Here is a 26,434-nt window from a genome sequence, read left to right as displayed (position 1 = left end):
CTCCAAGTGGGGCCTCACGAGGGCAGAGCCGAGGGGCACAATCCCCTCCCTCAGCCTGCTGGCCACTCCTCTGTTGATGCAGCCCAGGATGCAGTTGCCCTTCTGGGCTGCAGGCACACACTGCTGGCTCATGTCGAGCTTTTCATCCACCAGAACCCCCAAGTCCTTCTCCGCAGGGCTGCTCTCAATGAGTTTTTCTCCCAGTCTGTGCTCATGTCCAGGATTGCCCCGACACAGGTGCAGCACCTTGCACTTGGGCTTGCTGAACCTCATGTGGTTCACAGGGGCCCACTTCCCAAGCTTGTCCAGGTCTCTTTGGGTAGCATTTCTTCCTTCTGCTGTATCAACTGCACCTCTCAGTTTGGTATCATCTGAAAACTTGCTGAGGGTGCACTTGATCCCAGTGTCTATGTTGTTGATACAGATATTAAACAGTGCCAGTCCCAGGACAGAACCCTGAAGGACACCACTTGTCACTGGCCTCCACCTGGACATAGAGGTATCCTCGGCAACACTAATGCAGTTTCACGTTCCTTTTCAGGTAAAGTCTGAGGGACAATATTTTCACTAATCATGGAAATTTTAGCACATCTGGGCTGAACTACAAGATCTGGTTAGCTATGCACAGCAATGCTACAAATCAGGTCAATATAGGAAGTGAATCAGAATGCCGCATTCAATTGAAAGTACACAGGGAATTTAGATAAGCAGTTTATAAATATATAAACTGGAACTTAACTGAGGGGAAGACATTCCTTATCAGCAATGTCAATTCTTCAAGTAGATCGTCACCATAATATCTATTCTTTGTCTTTGACTAAGCCTTCAGATTCTGATGCTGATTAAAAACCCTCCTGCAGCAGTGACTGCCAAGGCCATTTCCTCATCCGAACGCTGTGGACTACCCGTATACAACTGACTTCAGCCAGGGGGTACCTGTCCAAGCCACGGGCTGCCAGCTTCTCCAGAATACTGTGGGAGACCATGTCAAAGGCCTTGCTGAAGTCCAGGTAGACTACCTCAACAGCCTTTCCCTCATCCACAAGGCGGATCACCTGGTCATAGGAGATGAGGTTGGTCAGGCAGGACTCGCCTTTCATGAACCCACGCTGTCTGGGCCTGATCCCCTGGTTGTCCTGCACATGCTGTGTGATTGCATTCAAGATGTTCTGTTCCATCACCTTTCCTGGCACCGAGGTCAGGCTGACAGGCCTGTAGTTCCCAGATCCTCTTTACGACCATTCTTATAGTTGGGCGTCACTTTAGTGTAGTGGGTTTACGTGGCAAGGTTTTGGTAGTGGCAGGCCATAGGGGTGGCTTCTGTGAGAGGAATCCAGAAGCTGGCCCATTTAGATAAGGGGCCTGCTGCTGGCCAGAGCCGAGCCAATAAGCAATGTTGTTTGTGCCTCTGTGAGAGCGTATTTAAGAAAGGGAAAAAACTCAACCCTTCAGTCCCTTGCATTGTATTTTCTCCCTCTTTTTCTTTGAGGAGGGGGAGGGAGAGAGCAGTGTGGTTGAGCTCAGATACCCACCCAAGTAAAACCTCCACAATTAGCAAGTCTCCAGTCATTTAGGACCTCTCCAGATGACCAAGACTGCTGATAGATGATGGAAAGCAGCCCTGCAATCACATCTGCCAACTCCCTCAGCATCCTTGGGTGCTTCAGTCACTGCAGTCCTGTGTAGGCTGTCAGCCCAGTCATCTGTTTTGCAGGTTATGCAGTTACTAATTTCTGAAAGAAGGGAAACTAGAACTGTACCTTTAAAAAATGCAAAGGAAACAACATAATTTGATATATTCCAATAATAAAAACTCTGCTGGAGTATATTAGGCAACTGGAATGGGGATCTGATTGAATTTTAGAAACTGTTCTTGAATATGTGAATCACATTAAGAAGAAGACCTGATAGAAAGAGTGAGATGCGGCTGGTACTCAGTGAGCAAGAGGATCTCTAGAGCATGTAAATACCTTATATGAAACACTAGAAAGAAGACGAAGGAAACTTGTAGCTTTTCTATTTCATTTTCCTCCTTGTGAAGCAATCCAAAACAACTCCCAGATGACCATAATCTTCTGAAGGTATGTCTCACGTTAGCTGAGCTATGCCTAGAGAATCACTGGAACAGTGCAAGAGTAGACTTCACAGAGCCTCAGCGGTACCCTGCACTGAGCTGGGGGCAACCTGAAGGTAGTACTGGTGCAGGGGCTGTGGGAGAGGAGCACAGCAGCATTTATAGAGATGGTCTTTGGATTGTGCATTTTGTGCATTGAACATGCTGTTTTCAGGCCCTCAGTGAAACCTGAGCTACATTATGCAAGAGCTCTGCGGGACAAACTGACTTTTGAATTGTCACTGTTACCTCAAGCTGCAAGCCAAGACAGACAGGACCTGAACAGGAGAGAGAACTGTCCTTTGCTGTGAGTCTCAGCTTGCATGGAGGAACACGTTCTCAGTTATCCTGAGCTTCAGGATACCTCCAGCCTCTTAGAGATGGGTTAGGAACGGGATGTCCAACACTGATCCATCCAACCCCTGCCCTTGGCACACTTCAGCTGAGAAGCAGAACTTGCTGGGAGCCCAGAAAATGGGCAGGCTGGCTGGTACAGCACTTTACTGACACTCACCGAGACATGCCTCCATTTCCAACTCGTTCAAAGACCCCTGAAACCGGCAGCTTTTCAGGGGGCTTTTCTCAGCCAGGCTCAAACATTTCATTCCCGCTAAGCACTGAGACATGTAAGTCAGAGCGAGTGCAACAGACGTGCCCAAGTACTCCGTGAGTGTGGTCTGTATCAGGACCTAGACAGCCTGTTCAGAGCTAATCTTCCTCTTTATGGTATCCTCTGAACTGTCACACGTGAGACAAGGGAGAGAAAACTTCAGGGATATGGTTTGAGAAGTTCCATTTAACCAAAGTCACAGATTTAGCCTCAGCAAAGCAAGCAGCAGCTCTGTCAGCACAAACAAAATACCAGTGGGTGCATTGCCCCAGGCAGGGTTCCCAAATGCAGAAATACAACAGCAACACTGGAGTAAAGCTGTGTCAGTGCTAACACCAGGGGAGACAAGACCCAAGGATGGGATTCATATCTAACCTAAATGGATCTTACAAATGACACATCTAATGCAATCAGACATGTGGCTTACAACTTCCAGCAGATTCTAAAAGTCAAAAGCCTTCCATTACACTGAACATCTAGGGTGGGACCTGAAAGACTCTATACAAACTTCAGGTCAAAAAAGTACAACACAACAGTAGAAGTCTCATTGTAAGGTAATTAACAAATGAAACACAAGAAATATTTCACAGGTACAGGTTAATGGTCTGTTAGCACAGTTTTCTGTCTCTGACAGGAGCAACAGAAGATGCTCTTAAGGAGCGCACGTATGCCCAGCCATTCACTTGTGCCTTCCTGCATCCAACATCATTGTTCTGGGGACGTTAACAGAAATGATCCTGCTCAGATCTGTGCATGGATCTGCTCTCCAGGTCTTCATCTAATCTCTTTCTGAATCTGACAGGAATGTCTACCTCCATGGCCTGCCACGCCATGAATCTGGAAGACAATTGTCTGTTGTGTAAAGAAGACTTGCTTTGTCTGTATCTGATCTGCCACTAGTTTCATTGTGAGCCCTCTCCTTCTAATGCTGCACCATTTGGTGAAGAGCAGATCTACATTTACTGTATCCACTGCCTTGGGTGGCTTTGTAAGCCTTGGCCATGTGTCTCTCTGAGCTTTCTCCTCTCCAGGCTGGAGAGTCCCAGCATTCTCAGTCTCTCATCGTAGGGCAGTTGCTCCATCCCAATTTTAGCTGCCCTTCCCCAGACCTTCTCTAGCTCCACCACTTCCCCCTTGAGATGCTGATCCAGAACCACACACAGCTCTGAAGGCTTGCATGTGCAGGATCAGCACAGCCCCTAATGACATTGCCTGCCTTCTTTCCATCTCTTTTCTGATTTATTTTGTTGGTTAGTGTTTTTTTGTTTGTTTGTTTGTTGTTTGTTTGCTTGTTTTGGCGGCTCTTGTGCACCATGCCCATGATTCTGAGAGCTAACAGCATCAGCTCCAAAACCTTTCTGGAGCTGTACCCACCAGCTCCACATTCAGCATTATGTAGCTGACTGTAGAGTACTTTTAATACTTTTAGATGCACACTCAGCCTGGGTGTCTTCCTGGCATTCACCAGAAATGTTGCATCATTTGGATACTCAGAAGACCTCATCTCATCCACAGACTTGGAGGTTCCACTGCACACTTCCTTCTCCAGCTCATTGAGGAAAACAGAGAATGAAGCAGTTTCAACAGTATCTCCAGGTACCCCACTGCTGATGGTTTGCCATCCTGAAAAGTGACATATAAGTCCCAACCTTTGCTTCCTCCATTTACAAGCCTTCAAGCCGTAAGGAAATATTTTATCCAATTCTTAGTTTCAACTGCCTTGATATGAAACCTCATCTAAAGGTTTTCAGAAAATCCAAATGTATTTTGTTCACCTCCTTGCCTCCACCCAGAGGCTTGTCAACATGTTGTACAGTTCCTATATCAGGTCAGCAAGGTAAGTTTCTCTTCACAAAAGCTCCTGGTTTCTTCCCAGTAGGTTGTACTACTCCACATGTTCAATGATGTTATCCTTTATTAACTGCAGACACTACCATCACCTAAAGGATTTCCACAGCTCTCTTGAGCCCCTCCAGCCCTTCTGGTGGATGGGCATCACATTGGCAATCACAGTACTCTGGCAAAACAGCAGTTTGCAATGACAAGTTTCACACCACATTTAAACAGACAAAGGCTTTCCTTTATATTCTAGTTTAGATACCCCTTCATGACCTGTCAGATCTTGGTACAAGCTGGCTGACTCTGTCCCTCCTGTCCGGGTGCCTCCTCCTCCTAGTGGCTCTCCCCATTCCCAAATCCCCCTCTCTGCGCAACCACAATCTGTGCACCAGACACCAGACCTGCCTTTGGCCTCTTGCACACCACAGGCAGCATGGTGAGAATGTCACCACTGAGGTCCTGGGCATCGTTGTTTCACCCAGAGTAATGCTGGCTTGACGTTCTTGGGCAACCTTGTCCCTCCTCATGTCATACTATGAAAACAGCAGAAGCCCTGTAAAACCATGCCCACATGCTCTTCTGTTGGATCATAGAATCATAGAACCACAAGGCTGGAAAGGACCTACAAGATCACCTAGTCCAACCGTCCTCCTATCACCAATACTACCCACTAAGCTACTAAATCGTATCTTGTAGCACCTTATCACAGAATCACAGAATCACAGAATCACAGAATCGTCTGGGTTGGTAGAGGCCTCCAAGATCACCGAGTCCAACCTCTGACCTAACACTAACAAGTCCTCCACTAAACCATATCACTAAGGGCTACATCTAAACGTCTTTTAAAGACCTCCAGGGATGGTGACTCAACCACTTCCCTGGGCAGCCCACTCCAATGCCTAACAACCCTTCCGGTAAAGAAGTTTTTCCTAATACCCAACCTAAACCTCTCCTGACGCAACTTTAGCCCATTCCCCCTCGTCCTGTCACCAGGCACGTGGGAGAACAGACCAACCCCCCACCTCTCTACAGCCTCCTTTAAGGTACCTGTAGAGAGCGATGAGGTCTCCCCTGAGCCTCCTCTTCTCCAGGCTGAGCAATCCCAGCTCCCTCAGCCGCTCCTCGTAAGACTTGTTCTCCAGACCCCTCACCAGCTTGGTCGCCCTTCTCTGGACTCGCTCGAGCACGTCCATGTCCTTCCTGTAGGGAGGGGCCCAAAACTGAACACAGCACTCGAGGTGCGGCCTCACCAGAGCCGAGTACAGGGGCACAATCACTTCCCTAGCCCTGCTGGCCACACTGCTTCTTATACAGGCCAGGATGCTGTTGGCCTTCTTGGCCACCTGGGCACACTGCTGGCTCATATTCAGCCGACTATCAACCAGTACTCCCAGGTCCTTCTCGGCCAGGCAGCTTTCCAGCCACTCATCTCCCAGCCTGTAGCTCTGCTTGGGGTTGTTGCGCCCCAGGTGCAGGACCCGGCACTTGGCCTTGTTGAACTTCATACAGTTGGCCTCAGCCCATCGCTCCAGCCTATCCAGATCCTCCTGCAGAGCCTTCCTGCCCTCGAGCAGATCGACACACGCACTTAGCTTGGTGTCATCGGCAAACTTACTGAGGGTGCACTCGATCCCCTCATCGAGATCATCGATAAAGATATTAAAGAGGACTGGCCCCAGTACTGAGCCCTGGGGGGCGCCACTAGTGGCCGGCCTCCAACCAGATTTGACTCCATTCACCACAATCCCTCTGTACGTAAAATCATTTCACTGCCCACTCAGTTGTTCAAAGACAGAAGCTCAAGCTCCCACTCCCCAACAGCTTTGCAGTCCTTCAGATCCTGAGTGACCAGCACCTGCAACTGCTAACAGCTTCCAGGAAAACAGAACAAGACATCAGCTGTGTCATCCATGAGAGAAGTGTCTTCCCAACTTCATGTAGACGGAATTTGGTCTGTGCCTAAAGAAGGCATTCCTAAACGGATGGGATGTATTCACCTGCAGCTTCCTTCTTGCTGGATGACAGTAGTCTGAGAGCCTGAGAGCTCAGGGCAGCCCTGTGTGTAACTCACTGCTAGGAGGGGAGTTCAGCTCAATACATGCAACGAGATGGGAACAGGAAGGTTCAGAAATAAGCAACTAAAATTCTGGAAAGGCTTCTGTGTGAGAAGGCAGTGAAAAGACCAGGACCACATAACCACAACAGTCAGTCTCAGGTAAACCTTGCAAAGGAGATTAAAGCAAACAAGGGAAAGCTCTTCAGGCCTACGGGAACACACACAAAAGTAGCAGAGTACTATGTGTGAGAGTGGTATATAGATAGTCAAAAATTAATTTAATACTTTGCCTTGGTGTTTGATAAAAACTTAATACAAAGGTTGACTGGCTAATGGAGATGCAACTACGGAAATCAGCATATGAAAGGCAGTGAAACCTAGAGCATTTATTGCATTCAGACAGGACACTGGATAATCTTCAACTCAGTTTTCTAAAGGAGCTGACACAAGACAGCAGTGTAGAAGTACCACTTATTTTTAATGATTTTTTCAAGTCAGAGGATACCACATTACTTTGGGAGTGACAAGTCTATTGCCTCTCATTCAAGGAGGGAAAAATTGATATGGGCAACCAAACAACCTGCTTCGGGAACACCCACAGCGCTGAAGCAGCCAGCTTGGGTCCCAAAACTGCCCACAGGCACAAATGATGCCAGAAACTTTTTCCCAACAGGTACAAGAGTAATTGAGCAGTTATGGGAATCCCAAATAGCCTGAGAAGGTGATGGCTTGCAATGAAGAGGGCAGGCACCTCTGTGCCTGCTGTATTTGTTAGGAAAGGCTTTGTGCAGAAAACCAGCATGGTGCTAGGGGCTCCGACTGAGGATGAGGCACTTTGCTGCAGTGACCCTGGAGCACAAAATTAAAGGAGATGTGAAAGCTCTGGCAGAATAAGGCAGGAGGAGGAAAGAGTCTCACACATAGGGCATAAACATCTGATTGCACTTCTGGGCAAGCCTCAGCTCAAATGGCAATGCTGTCCACCACCACCAGACCTTGCTGCTTCTCAGCTGGGGCACGGAACAACTGCGGGCCTCCTGCATGGAGCTTTGCAACATGGAGGTGGGAACAAGACATGGTCACGATCTCAAGTTTTTGCTGTAATTTATGCTGTTTGCAAGGCAAATGCTCAGCTCCATGCTGGGTTTATGCACAGCTCTCACCCTCACTATTGTGAAGAGCACTCGTGGACAACAGCAACATCCTAAATGAACAGTACTCAAAGCTGAAAGCAAGCCAAATTTGACAACTTCTACAAAACCTGTCCTGGTACCTGCAAAGGCATAAGAAGCGTCTGTATGTCCACACACCCTGCAGCTGCCTCGTCCCAGCCCTGGGGATCCCAGGCAAGTTCTGGGGTGGAGAGGAGAGCACAGCACACCTCTGCTGCTTGCCTGAGCTGGAGCTTCTCCAGGGCTGGCTCTGTGGTGTTCCCCCAGGAGAGCAGATCATGCTTCCAGCAAGGAACACCTGAGCACCTGAGATGGCCTCTACAGTGCTCACCAAACCGTCTCACGGCCCATCTGTCACCCCCTCCACACTTACAGACATGGCTGTGCTAGGAAGAGTGTGAGTGAGCCGCTGCAAGAAAGGGCTCCCCCCCCCGCACTAAAATGCAGCTATTTATCTGGGCTGTGAATTTTAGGGTCTGTTTCAGGATTCCAAGCCAGAACTGTCACTGCCAGTTCAAATGCTTAGTGTGGTCAAAGGCATGAATGTACATCACCATCTCATGGCACGTCTGGCAGATGAGGACCCACAGCTGGCTTTCTAATCTGCACACTCTGTTAGGCTTCCATGCAGTTTTGTTGGAGCAACGATCAGTAAGTGTCTGAAGTAAAGGGGAACTGAAGCCAAGGTAAATCTCTCTGTAGAGCTATGCCCTACACCATGGCAGTGTTTATGGTACTCTGATTTAGTAGACTGTCATTTATAAAAAAGAAATACACAAATACAAAACCTGATTTTTCTAATCCCTAGTAGCATGCAAAATCAGAATTCATTTTGAAGTACTAACTGTCACCTTTTTGCTTCACTGCTAACACCCATGTAAAATATTAGCTTTCTATCACTATTTTTTTACAAGCATCATGTCTACTCAAAGACTATATTGCAACCACTTTTCCTTCACCTTTTCTCATTTCAAAAATTCTGGTCCGTTTTAACTGAAACTGAACCAGAAGCAATGAAAAACCTGAGAAATTTCAGATTAGAAGATATTTCAACCAAAAGATTAAAAACAGCTAAAAACATTTTTACTACAAGCAGTCTAGCTCAGTAAATGCCACTGGTGAGCTTTCTACCCACCATAAAGTAATAGCTCCATAAACAGGAAACAAAACCATTTTACAACAGCTGAGATTGCTATCCATTGTCAGCGATGCTGAATTCCAGGCAATAACAGCATTTTCATGCAAGCCATAAAGTGTGGTCTTATTTGGGGTGCAGATACCATAGCTAGGGAGCCCTATAAAAAATGTGTAATAAATACTGCATCATTGAAATGGCAATGATAATACATTGATTGCTTCAGCCCAGGGTCACTCCAAATGGCTTACACCAGAAAAGTCTGGGGGTCGTGAATGCCTTTGGCAGTCTTACAGTGAGACTTCTGCATGCTGGTTATGAGCTACTTAAACATTAAACCAAGACATAAAAGACTTAAAATATCAGATATTTTGGGTTAAAGTCCAGCCTCATAACTGGGGCACCTCTGAACCTGCGTCCAGTGTGTGGTGGCTCCCTCCTGAGAGCCCACCTGGCTGCATTTCCCATGCAGACACCTCGGAAGAACAGGCACAGGGATGCCAGCACCTATGCCCGGCCCTGGCTGGGGCAGAGGGTGGTGGCCACGTGTGCTGCAGGCTTGCATCCAGGAGGAACAGCCGAATGACCCTCACAAGCAGCACGTTGTCCAAGAGCCCACACTGTCCCTGCCAAACTGGAGCCTCTCTAGGCAGGCAGACAAGAATAATGATGCTCAAATGAGCCCACAGAGAAGGAGGTGTTTAACCATTCTGGCCTTGCATTAGGACACTTGCTTGGCAGAAACATGTGAAAACTGGGATTAGGAACCAGCCTTTCAGATTTAACATACATTTCAAAGCTGGCCATCTTCAGGTAAAATCAAAAGCTGTCTTGAGTCCAAAATACCCACTGAATGGGGTGCCATGAGTGCTGCTCCCTCCTCTTCTGGTCTTGTGCTCATGTGCATGATGTGCAGGATGCAGGCTGCTTGCACCCATGGTATCTGGTGCCTGGATGATTACAGTCCCTTCTGCACTCTGAAATCCCCCGCACCTGCATCCGTTTTCTGGAAAAAAAAAAAACTGCCAAAGTCTGAGACTTTGGTGACATGGGCAGTTGTGCTGAAGGTGAGCACCGCTCCTGCAATAGCAGATGAAGCAAAGTAGGAATGGTGTGCGTGCAGACACTTTGTCAACTTTGGTACATGCCAGTTTGGTCCAGCATGCTGGACCCATCTTTGCCTGCTGGAGCATAAGTCACCACCCCGCAGCTGGCTGTGCTTGCACAAGAGCAGAGCAGCATTTGCTGGCAGGCAGCAGGGCTGGATGTCTCATGCTGCTGCACAGAGCTTGAGGAGGGCTCAGCCCTGAGCCTGCTGAAAGGCTGTCTTGACAGAGCATGTGCTTCCCCAGGAGCGGCAGCACTCCCACGTGGCCCCACATCAGCGTGACCGCAGACAGAGGGGTGAGGAGGGCTGGAAAACCTCTGTCACACCTGTGTAACTGAGAGAGCTCATGGCAAAGCAATGGTAGAACCCTAGAATTGGCAATTTTGATTTGGAGCCAAAGTCCAGCCTGCACAATTTCCACCACCAGTAGGAGGCAGGGCTAATTTGTAAGGCAGAAGGTATAAAAGACAATAGTAGCAAGACAGGAATAACCTGCACCCACATGGGCATTAGTCCATTTTAGAAATTTCCACAACACCTGACATGAGGCACGGGAACGGGTTGCCCAGAGACGCTGTGGATGCCCCATCCCTGGAGGTGTTCAAGACCAGGTTGGATGGGGCCCTGGGCAGCCTGATCTGGTGGGTGGCATCCCTGTGTTTGGCGGAGGGGGTTGGAACTAGGTGATCTTTGAGGTCCCTTCCAACCCAAGCCTTTCTATGGGTCTATGAGCACTGATCCCTCTGCTGCAACTCCTGCAGCAGCGCTGCTCCTGCGTCAGCCAGAAGCCTCACTCCTCTGCATCTTCCTGGGTGCTGGGCCCAAGCCATGCCTGTGGCAAGGAGTTCCACAGATTCATTACTTTATGTGCAATAATTACTTCCTTTGCAGTTTGTCATTCCACTGTTTGGTCTCTGCTTCTGTTTGATATGAGTCAGCCCTGCAGCCAGTGTAAGTTTTAAATACTCTGGACTCGCAAAACTGAAATCACCTGCTGACATCCTGCACAGCATCCTTACACCTTGGGCACCAGGCTCTGCAGTGTCTGCGAAGCAGGGAGTGCTCCCTGCTGAAGAACGCATCCCCCTTTGGCACCATGTTCAGTATTGACCGGCCTCTGCTCCACCTGCCTGCTCGTCTATCATCTATAAATACACGCGTACCTGTTAGTTAAAGGAACAGTGGTGCTGTGAGAAATGCTAGTGAATCACCGTGGGGAGGGCACGATTACAAATGGGACCCTGCTCAAAACAGACTATATATTTTATGGCTCCTCCAAACCAACCATGATGTTAAATCACATCCTCCTTATTTAATCCTGCCTCTGCAGTAACAATCCCATTCTTTCCAACATCTCTGCATACAAAGAGAGCACCTCCAGCCAATCCTTATTTGCTGCATTTGTCTCTGCCTTCACCCTGCACAGCTCTGTTCAAAGCAGGCTGCCTGACAGCACTCACAATGTTCAGACAAGACTGTGCCGCTGATTGATAAAGGCACGGGGATATCTTCTCTTCTACTTACTATCCTGTCCCCTACATTGCCAAACAGACTGTTAGTTTCTGGCAGAATCTGCATAGCGGGCAAAGCCTCTCAAGTTGGCTGCAGCGACATCCAGGCTGCTGCCCTGCGCTAACAGAAGCACACTGGGCAGCGGCCGCAGGTGCAGCACCAAAAAGCACGGTGCTGGGCTGGCACAGAGCCGGTGCTACGGACGGCAGGCAATGCAGGAGGTAAATGCACAGAGACAGGCAGCAAGAGGCTGAAAATGAGGGAGAGAAAGTTATCGCAGCAGGGTAAAGGGACATCACCTGCAGCTGGGACTGCAAGGGTCTCCGAGATGGGAGCAAAACACAGCGATTCTGCCATGTCCTGAAATTCAAGGGCTGAAGTCAAGAGTATTAACTTACTCCCCCAGTGGGAAGCGCTCAGAGATCACATCTTGATGATGCTGTAAAACATTATTGTACTATCATATTTGGGAAAAGCAGCTGGATGCACAGAGAACATGTAGATAGCTGTGAGCTGAGAGACATGACACATTGCTATCCAGAAAATACATCACTGGAACTAGCCCAGCATGCACCAAGGCACTGCATCAGAGGAGAAAACCGAATTATCTGACTGTCTACTGCAACAGCAGCTTCTTTCTTAGTAAACCTTCACTTGGGACAGCACCGGCCACCTGCTCAAATCGCTTTACATTTCTGTCTGCTCTCCAGGTCCCTGGCGAGGATGGGCGGGCTGCTCGTGCCTGCAGAGCGTCGCAGAGCTCATTCACATTCAGGCCACTGCCTTTGCTCCTGGCCTGCTGGTCTGAGCCATACGGCCACACGGTTGCTCTCATTCTGCCAGAAAAGCACATCGATGCTGAAACTGGTCCCGGGTCTTGCGAGGACATCCCCTCCCCAAACCTGCGTGGGCCCAGAGGCATGGCCAGACCTGCAGCATGCCACAGGCATGAGGAGGGCAGTGGGGCTGTGTCTGCAGGGTGGGTGCCTTCACACCGCCAGCCTTCCGCTAGAGGAATGAAGTCGGTATTGAAAATAATCTTAGCGAGTCCGTTAGCAGAACACACAACTGGCAAGTCGGGACTGAGGAGCTCTTACACTGACACCTTGCAGCTGAAGGCAGACGCTCCTTAAAAAATTAAAAGAGGAAAGAAAGACAACCCTGAGCAGAAATATTCCGTGGACTGAAAAGCTCAGCTGGGAGAGCAACATCGCAGGGAATGGCAGAGTGGGGCGCCGGGAAGGACGTTAGTGGCTCTCTGGTGCAGCCAGGACATCCATGGGAGGCGCCTGCCTGTGGGAGAGGCGTGGGTGCCTCCACTCAGACCCTGCACGTGGCGCTAAGCCAGCCCCAAGAAAACGGCCTCCTCACCCATCAGCTGACGGTCAAACGACAAGTGCAAATCACAAGGTGCAAATCGCAACAAGCAGTAACTACAATGAAGTGACTGTGAGAAAGGAAGCTGAGGGAGCTGCACGGCTTAACTAGATGCAAAGGAACAATCTCTGGTAGCTTTAAATGTTGCTTCCCCCGTTCTGCGGCATCGCCCTCACTGGGCAAACGCTGTGGCCCCGCGGCTGCCCGGTGCCTGCGGCTGCCCACTCGCAGCCCTGCAGCAGCAGCTCCGCTGCCTCCCCCCTGCTCTGCTGGTGCCCCTCCTTGGGTCAGGGCTACGAGTACTGCGCACTGCAGCCGGACAGCAATGCCCCACCGAGTGACGGAACAGTGTTGTCTTATTATTGGCATTATTTTCTACCTCATTTTATAAATTCTGATGTTTTGTTCTGTATTTTAATGAGTGATTCCTCACCAAAAAAAGCAGCAATTTTTCATGGCAGCACTGACAAGGAAGCCTGTGGGACTGCAGTTAATTTAAAATCCAGTAAAATGTAGAGGCTGTCTGAATTTCTTCCTTGCAGTATGTATTTGCCTGTATTTATCTACACCCTCCATCAAACTTTGAAGTCTTACAGTTTCCTCCAGTATAAAATAACCAAGCTGGGGATCAGCAATGCAGAGAATCAGCGCACGGGAGGCACAAAGACCAGCTATGGACGGTTTGCAGGGGCCCACGCATCTCGGGCTGTCCTGAGTGAGGAACCGGGAAGAAGCCAGGAGTGACTTGCTCGCAGCGGCATCTCCCTGCTGTCCCTGCGAGGAAGTAGCTCTGTCACCCAGCGTGCCCACAGCTGGGTCGGGACGAGATCAGTGCCAGGAAAAGCCTCCATCGCAGGTCCAAGGATGGGCTGCCATACCTCATTGAAAGGCTGCCAGCCTGACTTTAACAGCAGTGTGATTTTTTTGCTACATCACTACTGTGTCATGGCTCATTTTTAATGCAGATAATTCCTTTTCTCTTAGGTCTGAATGGCTGTAGCAATCCAGATGAACCTCTTAGAACAAAGTTGCTCTGCGTCATACCATAAGTGCCTAGTTTCCATATTAACCTCGTACAAGAGGAAACCTAATGAAAGCTCTAACAACCCTTGATCACTGGCTCCAGTCAGCAGTCCACTTGGCTTCACCCTCTTGATGCATTTCCCATGCCCATCTCCAGTTTGGCCTTTGCTCTTCATCTCCTGCACCCATCCTGCTGCTCACAGCCCTGCACTATCAACAAGATCAAAAAGCTGAGGAGGGGACACACACTCTAATGCATTATTTGTACATCACTGTATTATTTATAGTGTCGCGTTTCAACGTTTTGGACTGGTGAAACTCAAATCCCCGTCAGTTTAAGCCACTCTCCACTCACGTAGCCACCACCTGCTGTTGACATTTCCCATCACAGTACTCTTGCTGCTCAGGATGACACAGTTTCTCTTCCCAAATCTTTATTTTTCTGGCAATTTAGGGTTGAGAGGTCAGTAAAGGAATTTTCCTTTGAGATGCTTTCCATCCTGTCTTGTGCACCAGGACCCTCACCATAGGTGAAAAACAGAGTCTACACAAAAGTCTCCTTTGGGAAGACAGCTCCTCCTTGCTCCTGGCAGGTCATGCTGTCTTCCCTAGACGCAGATTCCCATTTCCAGTCGTCCCTTTCCTCTCAGAGAGTTTCCTAGCCCTACTGCAGGCAGCCAGATTCCCATATTGATGAGCTCCTCTCCCAAAGGTCCTGCCTTGTGCAGCTCCAGCTGGATTGCTCCAGCACCTCCTGTATTGCCCTTAAGGATACTACTGCTTCTGATTTTTCAGGCCTTTTTGGTGAACTTCTGTCATCTTTTTGAAATTCCCCTTCAGAATTTGGCATGGCAAGTGTTTTCAGTTTCTCGCCTTCCTCAAGATGCTGAGCCTGGTAAAACTGTTGTCATTCACTATTCCACATTTTCTGAAGTGTGGCTATTTCTGTAACTCGGTGTACAGGCAGCACAAGGGCAACGTGCATCCTCTCCTCGGATGTGCTCTGGAGGCAGGGGTCCCGGGGGGCGGTGGTGGTGGTCACCAACAGAGCGTAAGCCGGCCCCCAGCACTCCCAGACTGGGGCACCAGAGCGTTTGGCTTGCACCGCCAGGCCCTTCCCCTGCTGAAGAGCCACCCCACCACTGGGCTTCAGCAGTACTTCTACACTGGCACCCCCAGGCTTCAGCGCCTTGTCCCCACCACCGCTCACCTGGATTACTCCAGCCATTCAGACTTCAGCTCCTTAAGCTGCAAAACCTTTGCAAACACTGTGTCAAACAGTCCAGACCTCACTGCCACGTCTAAGTGCTGTGTCAGATTTTACACTCCCCATTGTTTCTCCTTGCAGTACCATCACGCCAAGGCCCTCCTCCACTGCCAGGCGCTCCAGCCCACCTGGAGCAGAAGAGCTCGACATGAGGGTCCTGTAAATCCTGCACCACTTCGGAAATCTTGCAGCACAGTTTTCAGATATAAAATGTAATGTTTTAACCAACAGAAAGCAGGAAAGCCTATCAAAATGCTTTGCTATTTATTCAGATAGCGAGTCTTCTTTATTGTAAGGGCTGCATGCATCACTCACTCTCTTTGCACTGCTGCAGAGTTTTGTAAGAAGGCCCTGGATGACAGCCAGGGCAATTGCCACGGGGGTGGCCTCTGGCCCTCTAGTCCTGGAGGCAGTGTAGGCGCTTGCACCCCATCAGAGGAAAGCACTCTGCAGGGCAGCTCAGCTCCTCGCATCTAGTCCCATTTTAATTTTGCCCAACTAAAATAAATATTCCTGAAGATTCACTGGTGTACCAAATTGACAGCATATATCCTTATGGGAACTTCAACGCAAACAGAAAAAGCTATTACAGAGACAAACAAGCCTGGCATGGAGGTAATCTTACTTGAATATTGCTCAGATTTTCTTTTAGTTTATCAAAACTTAAAAGGTGTCTGTCCTAGTTACTTCAGATGCAGCTTGGCAGACATTGAGGGGAGCAGCATGTCTCAGAAACGTCTCATGGTGCAAGCAGTTACTTGCACGTTTAAGGAGAGACTCTGTCCTGAGAAGAAAAGCTGCCATTGCACTGTTTTTCTCCCCGGCGGCAGTTCTGCACCAAAAGCAGCAGAGCCAGCAGGGCCAGGGAAAGGATTTTCCCCCCTCTACTCTGCTCTGCTGAGACCCCACCTGGAGCACCGAGTTCAACTCTGGGACCCCCAGCACAAGAAGGACATGCCCCATCCCTGGAAGTGTTCAAGGCCAGGCTGGACGGGGCTTTGGGCAGCTGGGGCTGATGAGAGGGGTCCCCATGCCAGTGGGGTTGGAATTTAGTTGATCTTTAAGGTCCCTTCCAACCCAAACTATTCTATGATCCTACGATTCTGCCACAGGCGGGTGGGGGAGGAACTGGCACCGGCGTGCATACAAGGTCTGCAGGGGGGTCCTGCCGCAGCTGCCCCCAAGGACTGGTGAGACGGGAGCTTGGGGCAAGGGCAGGCACCAGCCTCTTGGACAGGGCATGTCCTGTGGGGGAAAATGCCAGGCTGGCAGACAGTGATGCTGGGAGTGCCAGGCAGGTCCCTGGGCACACCAGGCACCAGCACCCCACGGCACGGCTCAGGACCAGTGATGGCATCCTGACCTTGGTTCCCAGCCTTGGGGCTGGCCCCGACCAGGCTTCCTGCACCCAGAGCCCCATCTCAGCTGCACAGCCAGGAGCCCCTGGCAAGGGGCAGGAGCATCCCCAGGGGATCAGATTAGGCCCTTCCCACTGTTTTACCAGCAAGTTTTTTGAGTTTTCTTTTCTCCTTAAATGGGAGGGTTTGACCAGATGTTCCTTCAGACGTCCTCCAGACGTTCCTTCCGATTTTAATTATTCTGCAGGTCTGTAACTCCTCTGCAAGCACCCCATATTTCCTGCACAAGGTGTTCAGTCAGACAGCTGGGGACTCACAGTCCTTCTCATTGCATGTTTCTTCAAGAAGCACTGTCCATCTAATTCCTTACTGGTCCACTGTTCCAGAACAAGGACTTGCCTTAGACTACAGTGCCATACTATGAGCAAGAGATCCCCTAACTTTGTTTCACAATTGATCCCCTAACAGTTCTTCACTGTTCCACCTCAAAATAAAACATCATACCAGGAGTGTCAGGCACAGCACCAGTATTGCTGTACTGCTTGGTGCTCAGCTGTGCTGCAAACAGCGCAGAAGCACTTGAAGCAGCCTGGAGACCCTAGGAGAATCCAGAGAAGTGGCCTTTGCACCACAGACCTTCATGTTCCCTAGCACCGCCAGGGAATTATTTTTGCTGCAATAGGGAGACATGCTACAGCTGAGAAGCAGAGGGACTCAAATTAGCAGATGCTGACAAGCTGAAAACCAAGACACAGAAGAGAGAATGAAACAGATTGTGGCAATTTCTTCTCAAATCCCTGATGCAGGTAGAACAAATCAAATGGCTCTAACCCTTTCAGAAGTCAGGAAGGTAAAACAAATTGTCTAAGGCATTTAATAAATAAATAAACAAATAAACCAGTGACTTAGCAGTTAGGGCAAAGATCTCACTCACATTACTGAGAAAAAAAAAAGGCTTGGGAATAGAAAAATCAGTTCAAACTGTTAAAAGTAATAATACAAAAAAAAAAAAAAAGAGAGAGAGAGAAATAGGGACAAGGCATTTATTTTATTAAACCACCCAAGGAGAGGTCAAGAATATTAGAAATAAAATCCCCAGGTTGTGGTTGATGCAATAACTGCAGTTTTAGCAATTTCAGAAGGATATTTGTTCAATGTGGCAAAGCTCCAAGAATCTTCAGGGGAGGTGCTAGGAAAGGATGCTCTCTCTATTTACTTGCAGCTGAAGAGTAGTGAGCTCACTGCAGTCTGCATGGAGAGTCTCTCTGAACAGCACTCTGCGCGGAACTCTCTGTCCACACAGCAGCCAGTCACACATTAGCAATTCACATTTCCTTTTTCAGAGATGCTCACAGACAGGACCAAATCAGAAGGTATTTCAAAGAACATGTAGGACAATCCCCGCTTTTCTCAGCACGTGTCCTGCTCTCTAAACATATGCCATGGGCAGCCATCAGCCACGACACGGGGCTTGGCAAATATCCATTCTGATCCTGTATGGTGTCTTTTGCTATGCCCCTCTGATGCTAGATTAGGGGACCCAGGGATAATAAGAGATGGCATTTATCTGGAGATCTCCCAGGTAAGGAGCAGGACACTGACTGTCCAGAAAGCTCTTGGACTATATTCGTGACAATTTATTTGTATAGAGAACGTGCAGAAAAAAAGATATAGTGGCTTGTTAAGCACTTTGATTCCAAGTGGCTGAAAAGATGAAGGCAGAGGTAACATTGGTAGGAATGATCACAAAATGGTAAGTGTTCACGGAAAGAAGGAGAGAGGTAGGAAAGGAGAGAAACAGGAGTGATTGCTATCACACACACAGAAGAACAGAAATCCAGAAGACACAAGCATGGAAAGAAATGTCCCTATGGAGAGAAGCAAGAAAAACAAGAAATCGTTCTGTAAATACACTGACAGCGAAAAAAAAGATCCCAGGAATTGCTGGTAATTGTTGGTGCTCTCTCGGGTAACTGCAGATGGTAAACTTCAAATGGATGAAACTAAAAAGACCAATGTACTTAATATTTGTTAGTCTTTAAATCAGTCTTTAATACAAAGATCAACCGTGAAATGATGTGTATCTTTTCAGAGGCAGAGAGGTAAGATCTCACCTGGAAACCAAAAGCAGAAATTAATTAAGAATATGTGGATAAGCCTGACTATACATCTACTAGGAAGTTTAAGAACAGATTGAAGCAATCTAAGAACACTTAAGCTCATCTTTGAAGGCTCACATTATATAGAACATGTCCCAAAAGCATGGAAAATAGCAAATTGCCAAAAAGCAGAAAAAATAAGAGCTAAAATGCTGTAACTTCAGTTCATGGAAAAAAAATGAAAAAAAAAAACAAAAACAACAAAACAAGCCAAAATATTTTTACTTGTCTAGGAGGAAGTGATGCAGTAACAGTAAGAAGGGATTTGTCAAGGACAGACCGTGAGAGGTGCTGGCAACCAAGACACAGTCAGATGCTTTCCTTTGGCTTCTCCCCCCTGTTCCACAGCTGCCCTGGGAAACATGGCTGAGATCAGACTGAGAACTTGCCCTGGTGCTTTGCCAATGGTCCAGGTGGGGGGAGGTTCCAAGGGGTTACGAAGGGGCTACCCTAGGTTGGGGTCACCTTTAGAAAAAGGAATGATGGATTGGAGAAGATCCTTAACAAATCTACAGGTAGTGCAAAGGGCCTGCCAAATATTCCAAAGTCCAGCAAAGAACAAGGCTAGGATTTATATGGATCCTGATAAACTGAAGGTACTAAATCTATGCAGGAGCCATCAGATGCAAAAGGATTCAGATAGGGAAACACTTGATATGTAGTGGGTTTTGAAGGAGGAAAAAAAAGTGGAGGCTATCACACGGTGAATGTGAGTCATACATCACACCATTTCATAAAACGCAGTATTACGAGCTATCAAAACCACAGCCTGAAAAACATGCAATGTGATTCTGCTGCTGCACTCCTCTGCTGTCCTGCACCTGCTCTGGGCACCGCACTGTCAGCAAGGAATTGGGCTGACAGCAGGCTGCAGAGGAGCAATGGCAAAGCCAGAGGGAAAGCCACAGGGAAAGGCAAGGCAACGGGGGTCAACAGCCGAAAGGAGAGGTGACACTGAGGAAAACACAGCAAGCAGTCTTCAGTGTGCACAAAGTTGCTGCAAGGGGGACGCAAGCAAGGTGTTCCCCATACCGAGATTCAGCATGGCATGACGAGCCAGGAGAAGTATCCGGCGTGAGAAACCTCCCTAGTGGTGAGGACAGATGGACACAGGGAAGAGGAAAGCCCATGGCACATCTGTCTCTGGGGCTTCCTGTGACCAGGCTGGATTTGTCACACAGGTTTGTGTGTTAGACCCTTCTTGTTAGTTCTCTCTGTTCCCCCTGGGGACCTGCACCAGGACTTTTGGGGTCAGAGAAAACTGCATCAGCAACTTCCTCTGCACCGCCCCCCCTGAGCCCCCCAGCTTGCTCCCAGCAGCAGGCTGCTAGCTCAAGGGTAGCCAACCACCAAAAGGCATTTGAGACATGCCAAGCAAGTCTGTCCCAAGCCACACCGAGGTGGATTAACCTCTGGCATCACTCAGGTCTGCCCCACACACGTACACGCACCTGTCCTCCAGGGCCAGAGGTGTGCTCTTGCTCAGCCTCCCCAGCTGACCAGGGCCTCAGCCTCCTGCAGGCCTCCACGTGAGGAGACCCATGGACCATCGGAGAACTCAGCCACCAAAGTCATTGGCATGGCCGAAGCCTCAAGAGCAACACGGGTCAACAACTGCTGCTGCTTCCAGCACAGCTGAATGCCAGCACTGCTGGCCAGCCCACGGGCACTCAAGGTGCTTGCGTGCATCACTCCTGGAAAATATGAAACACTAAAGCTAAACCAGGCTTTATCTAAATTATCTTTGCCATCCTGAATATATTTGCAAAACAATCAGAGTTTTGCTGGCAGTCTTCTCCCTCAGAATAAAGAATTTCAGGGCACACATTGAAGGCATTGAATTTTCTTAGTATTTACTCTGATAAAAATCTGACCCAAAATCAATTTTTCTGCAAGATTTTTCAAGGAAGATGCATGAGGACTGCATGTGTTTATGGATGTCTTGTCACTTACTACAAAGAAAAGGCTTTCTTGTTGGAAAAGAAAACATCACTTGGAACTGAGTATTCAGATGAGCTAGGGATCCCCGCACTGCTGTTCCCTAGTCCCGGAGTAAATAAAAGCTGTCAAACAAACGCACTAGGAACTGACTGGGAGAGCGGTAAGGCCAAACAAGTGAAAGAAATACTGGGTCAAACAAAATACAGCTATTAATTAGCTGCTCTAAGCACTAGTTAGCACATAGCTTCATACTGAACAGCAGTGGTGCGTGCAAATTTCTATATAACTTAATATCAGGTAATACAATTTGGAGATCAGCACCCACCCAGCCTCCCCAGCCATCTCACAGGGGTGGTGGTGATGTGGGGACAACCGCAGGGAGGGGCACACGGCACTGCTGGCACCGTGGCCTGGCATTCGCAGCTGGGATGAGGGTGGTGCCATGCTGGAACCACGCCGGCCACGCTCTGCAGCCCCCGCGGTTCCTCGGCTGCTCACCCCCACCGCTGCTGCCCTGCCGCAGGCACCACCAGCCCTGCACGGGAATGTCCCTTTCACCCTGCCCTGCTCACAGCCTGGGGCAGCTGAGCCCTGTCCAACAGAGGGAACACAAAGCAACGCGTGAGAGTGGCTGTCGGGCTCGGATCCCGTTGCCTGACTCAACACCCATTTCTTCTCTGCCCCTTTGACTTAACATCTTGCGTTTCTCACGTTACCACCTCTGTACGATCCTGACAGCTCTGACATGACCAGCATGTACAAGGTGTTGAGCACATAGGTTGCATGTGTGAGCTTCATTTGCCCCAAGCTCAGTGCTATGAATCTCACAATACTCCTATACCTAAAAAATGATACAAACATCCAAAAAAATGAATAAAATGTGGTTTTATATGCATTTTATAAAATGCATGTGGCTAGGAAAAATTAAGTCAATTACAGCAATCCTGTATAAATTTGCACAAGCAGGAAACAGAAGATGGGGCAGATGCTTGCTCCAACAGTGCTGGCAACAGGACTGGAGAGGTGGCTGCCTTCCTGCGCCCCTTGCCATGAACTGGCCTGGCTGGGGGAGGCCTGAGCCTTCACCATGTTGCCCCCTCCTCCTTGTTGCCATCGGGGCTCCAGGTAATTTTGAGAATAGTTCCAAAAGCTTATTGATTATAAAATCCCATAGCATTATTTTACCCACACCAGCCTCCTAATGCTTTTATAAACATACTGTGCTTCTGGCTTTAGCAAGTTCCCGAGGCAGTGAATTCCAGAGCTAACTGCAGGGTGGAAAAAAAGCAGTCTTGTACTGGTTTTCAGTTTGCTTGCCATTAATTTCATTGCACACTCCTTTTTCCTTGTGCCATGAAAAAAGCAGAAGTTCCCTATTTCCCTTTTAAAAATCGTTCAGTATTTCCAATATTTTTAACATATTTCCTCCTATTCATCTCGTTTCTAAGGTAACAATCCTGCTCTTCTAAATCTCTCTTCAAAGCAGAGGTTTTTTTCATTCCTGATGATTTTTGCTGCATCTCTGAGACCCTTCAACTCACTCTATTCTCACTCACTAGCAGTGCCCACACTGGTGCGTAGCACTCAAAGGTGTCATCATAGATTTTAACCATGGTGTTAGACCATTTTCCACTTTATCATCCATCACACTCTTTAGGTGATCTAATATCACTGCATTTTGTACTGAAGCTGCACGTTGAGCAGAGGTTTCCAATGCACTCCTTAGAAAACAACCTGCAACTTTTCCCAAGTTAAACTGTTAATTAGGAATCCTACCAGGTAATTGAGTGGTTGATTTTTTTTCCTTTTAGTAGCTATTTTGCATTTATTTTCATTATTTTTTATTCACCAACATGTTTCTTTTTCCCCAATTTCTTTAAATCGCCTCAAAGGGCCTCAAAGCTGTTTCTGGTATGGAGTTAATGTAAACAACTGTCATCTGCAGACTGGTTCTTCACTGCTCACACCCATTTCCTGGTCATCAGTAAACACAACCATAGCCCAGACCTGGCACCTGCTCTTCAAACTCCTGCTCTGACCTCACAGTATTAGAATTTCTTGTTAGCCCCTTCGAGCAGATGTTGTTTTACACCAGACATGGCTGCAGTCAGTCTTGCCTCTCTAACAAAGGACTTGGGGAAGCAAAGCCTGAACCCCAGTCCTCACCAAAGGGACCCTTGTCAACCACCACTCTCCAGAAGCAGTTATCCTCAGGGAGGTCTTTGCTGTCCGAGATGGCTAGCAGTTATCCCCCTATATCAGCAACGGGGTCCATGCCTTGACTTCCACTCAAAGGTAAGCACCAGCTGTGACAAGTGGTCTCAGAGCTGGAGTTCACATTGCACTTGGCCAGGGAATGGCTGGGGAGCAGCAGGAGAACCAAGAATCACTCCCACACACATCGGCCACTGAAATCATCTGCAGCACAACGAATGCCTTCCTGTGCTGACTAGTGAGAGGGTGACCGTGCCCATCAGCCACCCACAGGCCCAAGTGGATCCGACAGAGCAACCACCTGTGCAGGTAGACACAGAAGGCAGCGATAACCGCAAGTCGGCCTGGATGCATTAGGTGTTGGCTTATCTGCAATATGCCACCTCGAAGTATTAGTTTTCAAGATGCATTCATTGTCATAGCAACAACAAGTGCAACACGGAATTGATGTACTTACCATCCTTCTGAGACGCAAAATTAGACTGAGGGCTGGGGAGCAGATTGAAGGAAACAGCCCCCACAGTGCTCGCACCAAGTCCCGGACAGCCCCGCTCCCTGCAGCGCTGGGGTGGGGAGATGCAGCCCTGTACCAGGCTGCACCAGCATCCCTGCTTCTCACCCGGGGCCCCAAAGGCGCCCAGCTCCATGCGGGTATGGGGTTCCCATGGGTGCTGATGCCCACAACAGCCACGGCACGAGTCAGCCTTGATCTGCCTCCCCCTGGCCCCTTACCTGGCCTTGCCACGGCTGCTCCTCCGGAGCGTGGGCAGGTCGGCCTCCTTCTCCTCCTGCACGCGCTGCAAGGATGGGGAGCGGCTGTGGGCGCTGCGGGTGCTGCTGGAGCTGGCCAGGCTGCCGTCCCCACCGCCGGCCCCTGCTGCAGCCTCCTGCATCTGCACCAGCAGCTGGGGGGGCAGGCTGCGCAGCGAGGGCACTGGTGAGTAGGACGCCCGGCTCTCTGCCTTCAGGTTGTTGTCGCTGGCCGAGCGCTGCAGCATGCGCGGTGAAGCGAGGCCACCGGCACCGAGGATCCGTCTCCGCTTTGTGTAGCTGGGAGTTTCTCTGAAAGGCACTGCAAAAGAGCCAGGAAAGCAGCATTAGCTACCAGGCACACAGGACAAAGCTGGTGTTGGCCGGTCACGCTGGGGCAGGAAGATGGTGGCAGAGAAGGAGCACAGAGCTAGGCCAGGAGTGGATGAGCATCCCTGTGGGAGCACAGGAACAGCCATAGCAGATGAGGACGTGTCTCCATCTGCTTCCAGCTCCCATCCCAGCAAGACACCCAGAGCACACTGCTCTCCTCAGGGAACATCTGCAGGCCTGGGAGCATGTGGAGCCAGCAAGTTGGATGGCATGGCAGCATGGGGAGAGTTTGGAAGCAGTGTCTGGAAAAGCATCAAGGAACCCTGTGGGGGGACACAGTGATGGTGAGGGTCAGGGCCACCAGCTTCCAGCCCACCTCCAGCTACCACTCCGGTTTGGAGGTGGTGACACAAAACAGGACACTGTTACTGGCCATGATCCTGGCCACCAGTTACTCCTCTGTTCTGGAGGTACAATAGGCCTAAATCTATAGCTTTAGGAACGTGCCATCTCTAAGCCTCAAAAATGTAGTGTACAGAATAAAACACCAGCTACACTCTGCCCCTCCTGACCCTGTAGCTGACTCTTACCAGTGTCTGGAAGAGCCAGACCTCACAAAGGCACCTGGAGATGCCAACTCCTGCTTCTGCCAGCAGCTCTGCAGAAGGAGGAGGAATGGAAATGGAAAACTTCCTGTAGGCACAGAGGGATGAGTGCTCTGCTGCCGACATGGCACATGCACACTGTGGAGCTGGAGTGTTGCAGAACTTAGGTTAGGAAAGACATATTTTCCTGAAGTTTGTTCAGTGAATCCATTTTCATTCTGAAGTTTAATATGCTTAAAGTTTGCCTCACATTTGTGACAGCCTTCAGCAGGGAATGCATAGTCAACAATATCTGCTTGTTTCATAGAATATCCCAAATTGGAAGGAACCCGCAAGGACCATCAAAAATCTGACCCCTGGCTTCGCAGAGAACTACCTAAAAATTAAACCGTATGTCTGAGAGCATTGTCCAAATACTTCTTGAACTCTGGCAGGTTTCATGCCGTGACCACCAAGGCTGTTGCAAATTCAGTGACAAAAGCAAGGGGATACTGAGAACACACCATCTGGCGCACTGCAGAGATCTCCTGCACTACAAAGTTCTCCTGCACTCCTGCTCAAAGGCATACTCAGAAGTGGTGTGATCCTGCTAACAGGGGACTGCACAACTTCACCTTTCCAAGACTACTCCTTCCAAGGTAACTTGTACCTGGTGTGCAAACGGGTGCTGAACCTTGAGCACACTTTAGCTATCACAACCAATGGGCTTCAGAGGAAGGGACTGGCCAGGTATCTGAACAGGACATTGCCTGACATTTAGCAAGGCCTCTCACCCTGTTTAATCGCTGACCGAATGCCTTCAAAGCACTTTCCAGCTGTGCTGCACAGCCACACTTGCAATATTTTTCTGAGGAATAATTTAGGTTCAAAGTACAAGAATTTCAGGATCCTGTAAATCTTCTTGTTGTCATAGCAACTCGATGCATTTGTTCTCTGATGTTCCAACCACGTGTTGGGGGATTTCTGCCGGCAGTGTCTGTGCTCCCTGCAGCGACTCAGTCCAGCTCCCAGCCCAGCACCAGACCAAGGTCTCTGTACCTCTGACCACAGCTGCAACACTGCAAGTGCCTCGCATCCAGGGCACCCCGCAGGAAAAACAGGTCAAAATGGGAACCCAGAAAGAACAAGAGATATCAGATGGAAAGAGGCAAGGTCCAGGCCACATAAAATGTGCTGTGGATTCAGGTGTGTGGGAGTCCGCAGGGCTGTAGCAAACAGGACTCTCTAATCTGTAGCCAGCCCCATCAATGCAATACACTTGAGCTGAAGCCAAAGTCAGGGCTAACCACTACCCTTTCAAAGGCAACACTGAACATGTTTGGCTGACAAGGACTGCCAGCCTGAGTTTGTGTGTCATCCAGACATTTTATTTTGTACTACATCACCTCTCATAGAAAACCACTTTAAAAAATCAGAGAAGCAAATATTAAATGGATGCATGTCACAGTAACTGACAGATTTAAAAATTATTAGAAATTGGAAATAGTCACTGGAAGTGCAAGGAAGTTCCTTGCTAGTCTCCAATACCTGTTTTCAAACCAAAGCAATCCATGCACTTTAAGCACAGTTCTTGAAAAAAAAAAACAGACAGAATTACTTTTAGTAAAATAAGTGCTGAATGCTGACTAATGATGAAAGCACATCAGTCAGTGGTCTGAATACATTTCCAAACTGAAGGCCAAGGCAAATAGCATTGAGTACACCCATGGTGTGCTTCCAGGGACCCAAAACATAGGTGAAACTCAGTGATCACGGGACTGTAACCTGCAAAAGGCTGTGAACTCATAGTGGCTGTCAACCAAACACAAACTCAGTGCAGCTCTGCCGGGAACGGAGTCAATCTGAGCTCATTACATCTCAAC

At 48.8% G+C, this 26,434-nt stretch overlaps 1 protein-coding gene across 11 annotated transcripts in view; it reads right to left on the bottom strand.

Annotated features, from left to right (window-relative positions):
• Window positions 1-26,434, bottom strand: part of SHANK3 (SH3 and multiple ankyrin repeat domains 3) — a 390,020-nt gene that overhangs the window by 226,401 nt on the left and 137,185 nt on the right. For all 11 annotated transcript variants that reach the window (XM_080596421.1, XM_080596428.1, XM_080596427.1 and 8 more), the window contains one exon: window positions 23,617-23,956. In XM_080596421.1, the coding sequence (XP_080452547.1) occupies window positions 23,617-23,956 (340 nt within the window). The remainder of the gene's footprint in view (window positions 1-23,616; window positions 23,957-26,434) is intronic.

Source organism: Anser brachyrhynchus, assembly GCF_964034855.1.
Source record: "Anser brachyrhynchus genome assembly, chromosome: 1".
NCBI lineage: Eukaryota > Metazoa > Chordata > Aves > Anseriformes > Anatidae > Anser > Anser brachyrhynchus.
Note: the sequence above shows the minus strand (reverse complement) of the source record. Positions and strands in the feature narration are given on the sequence as shown.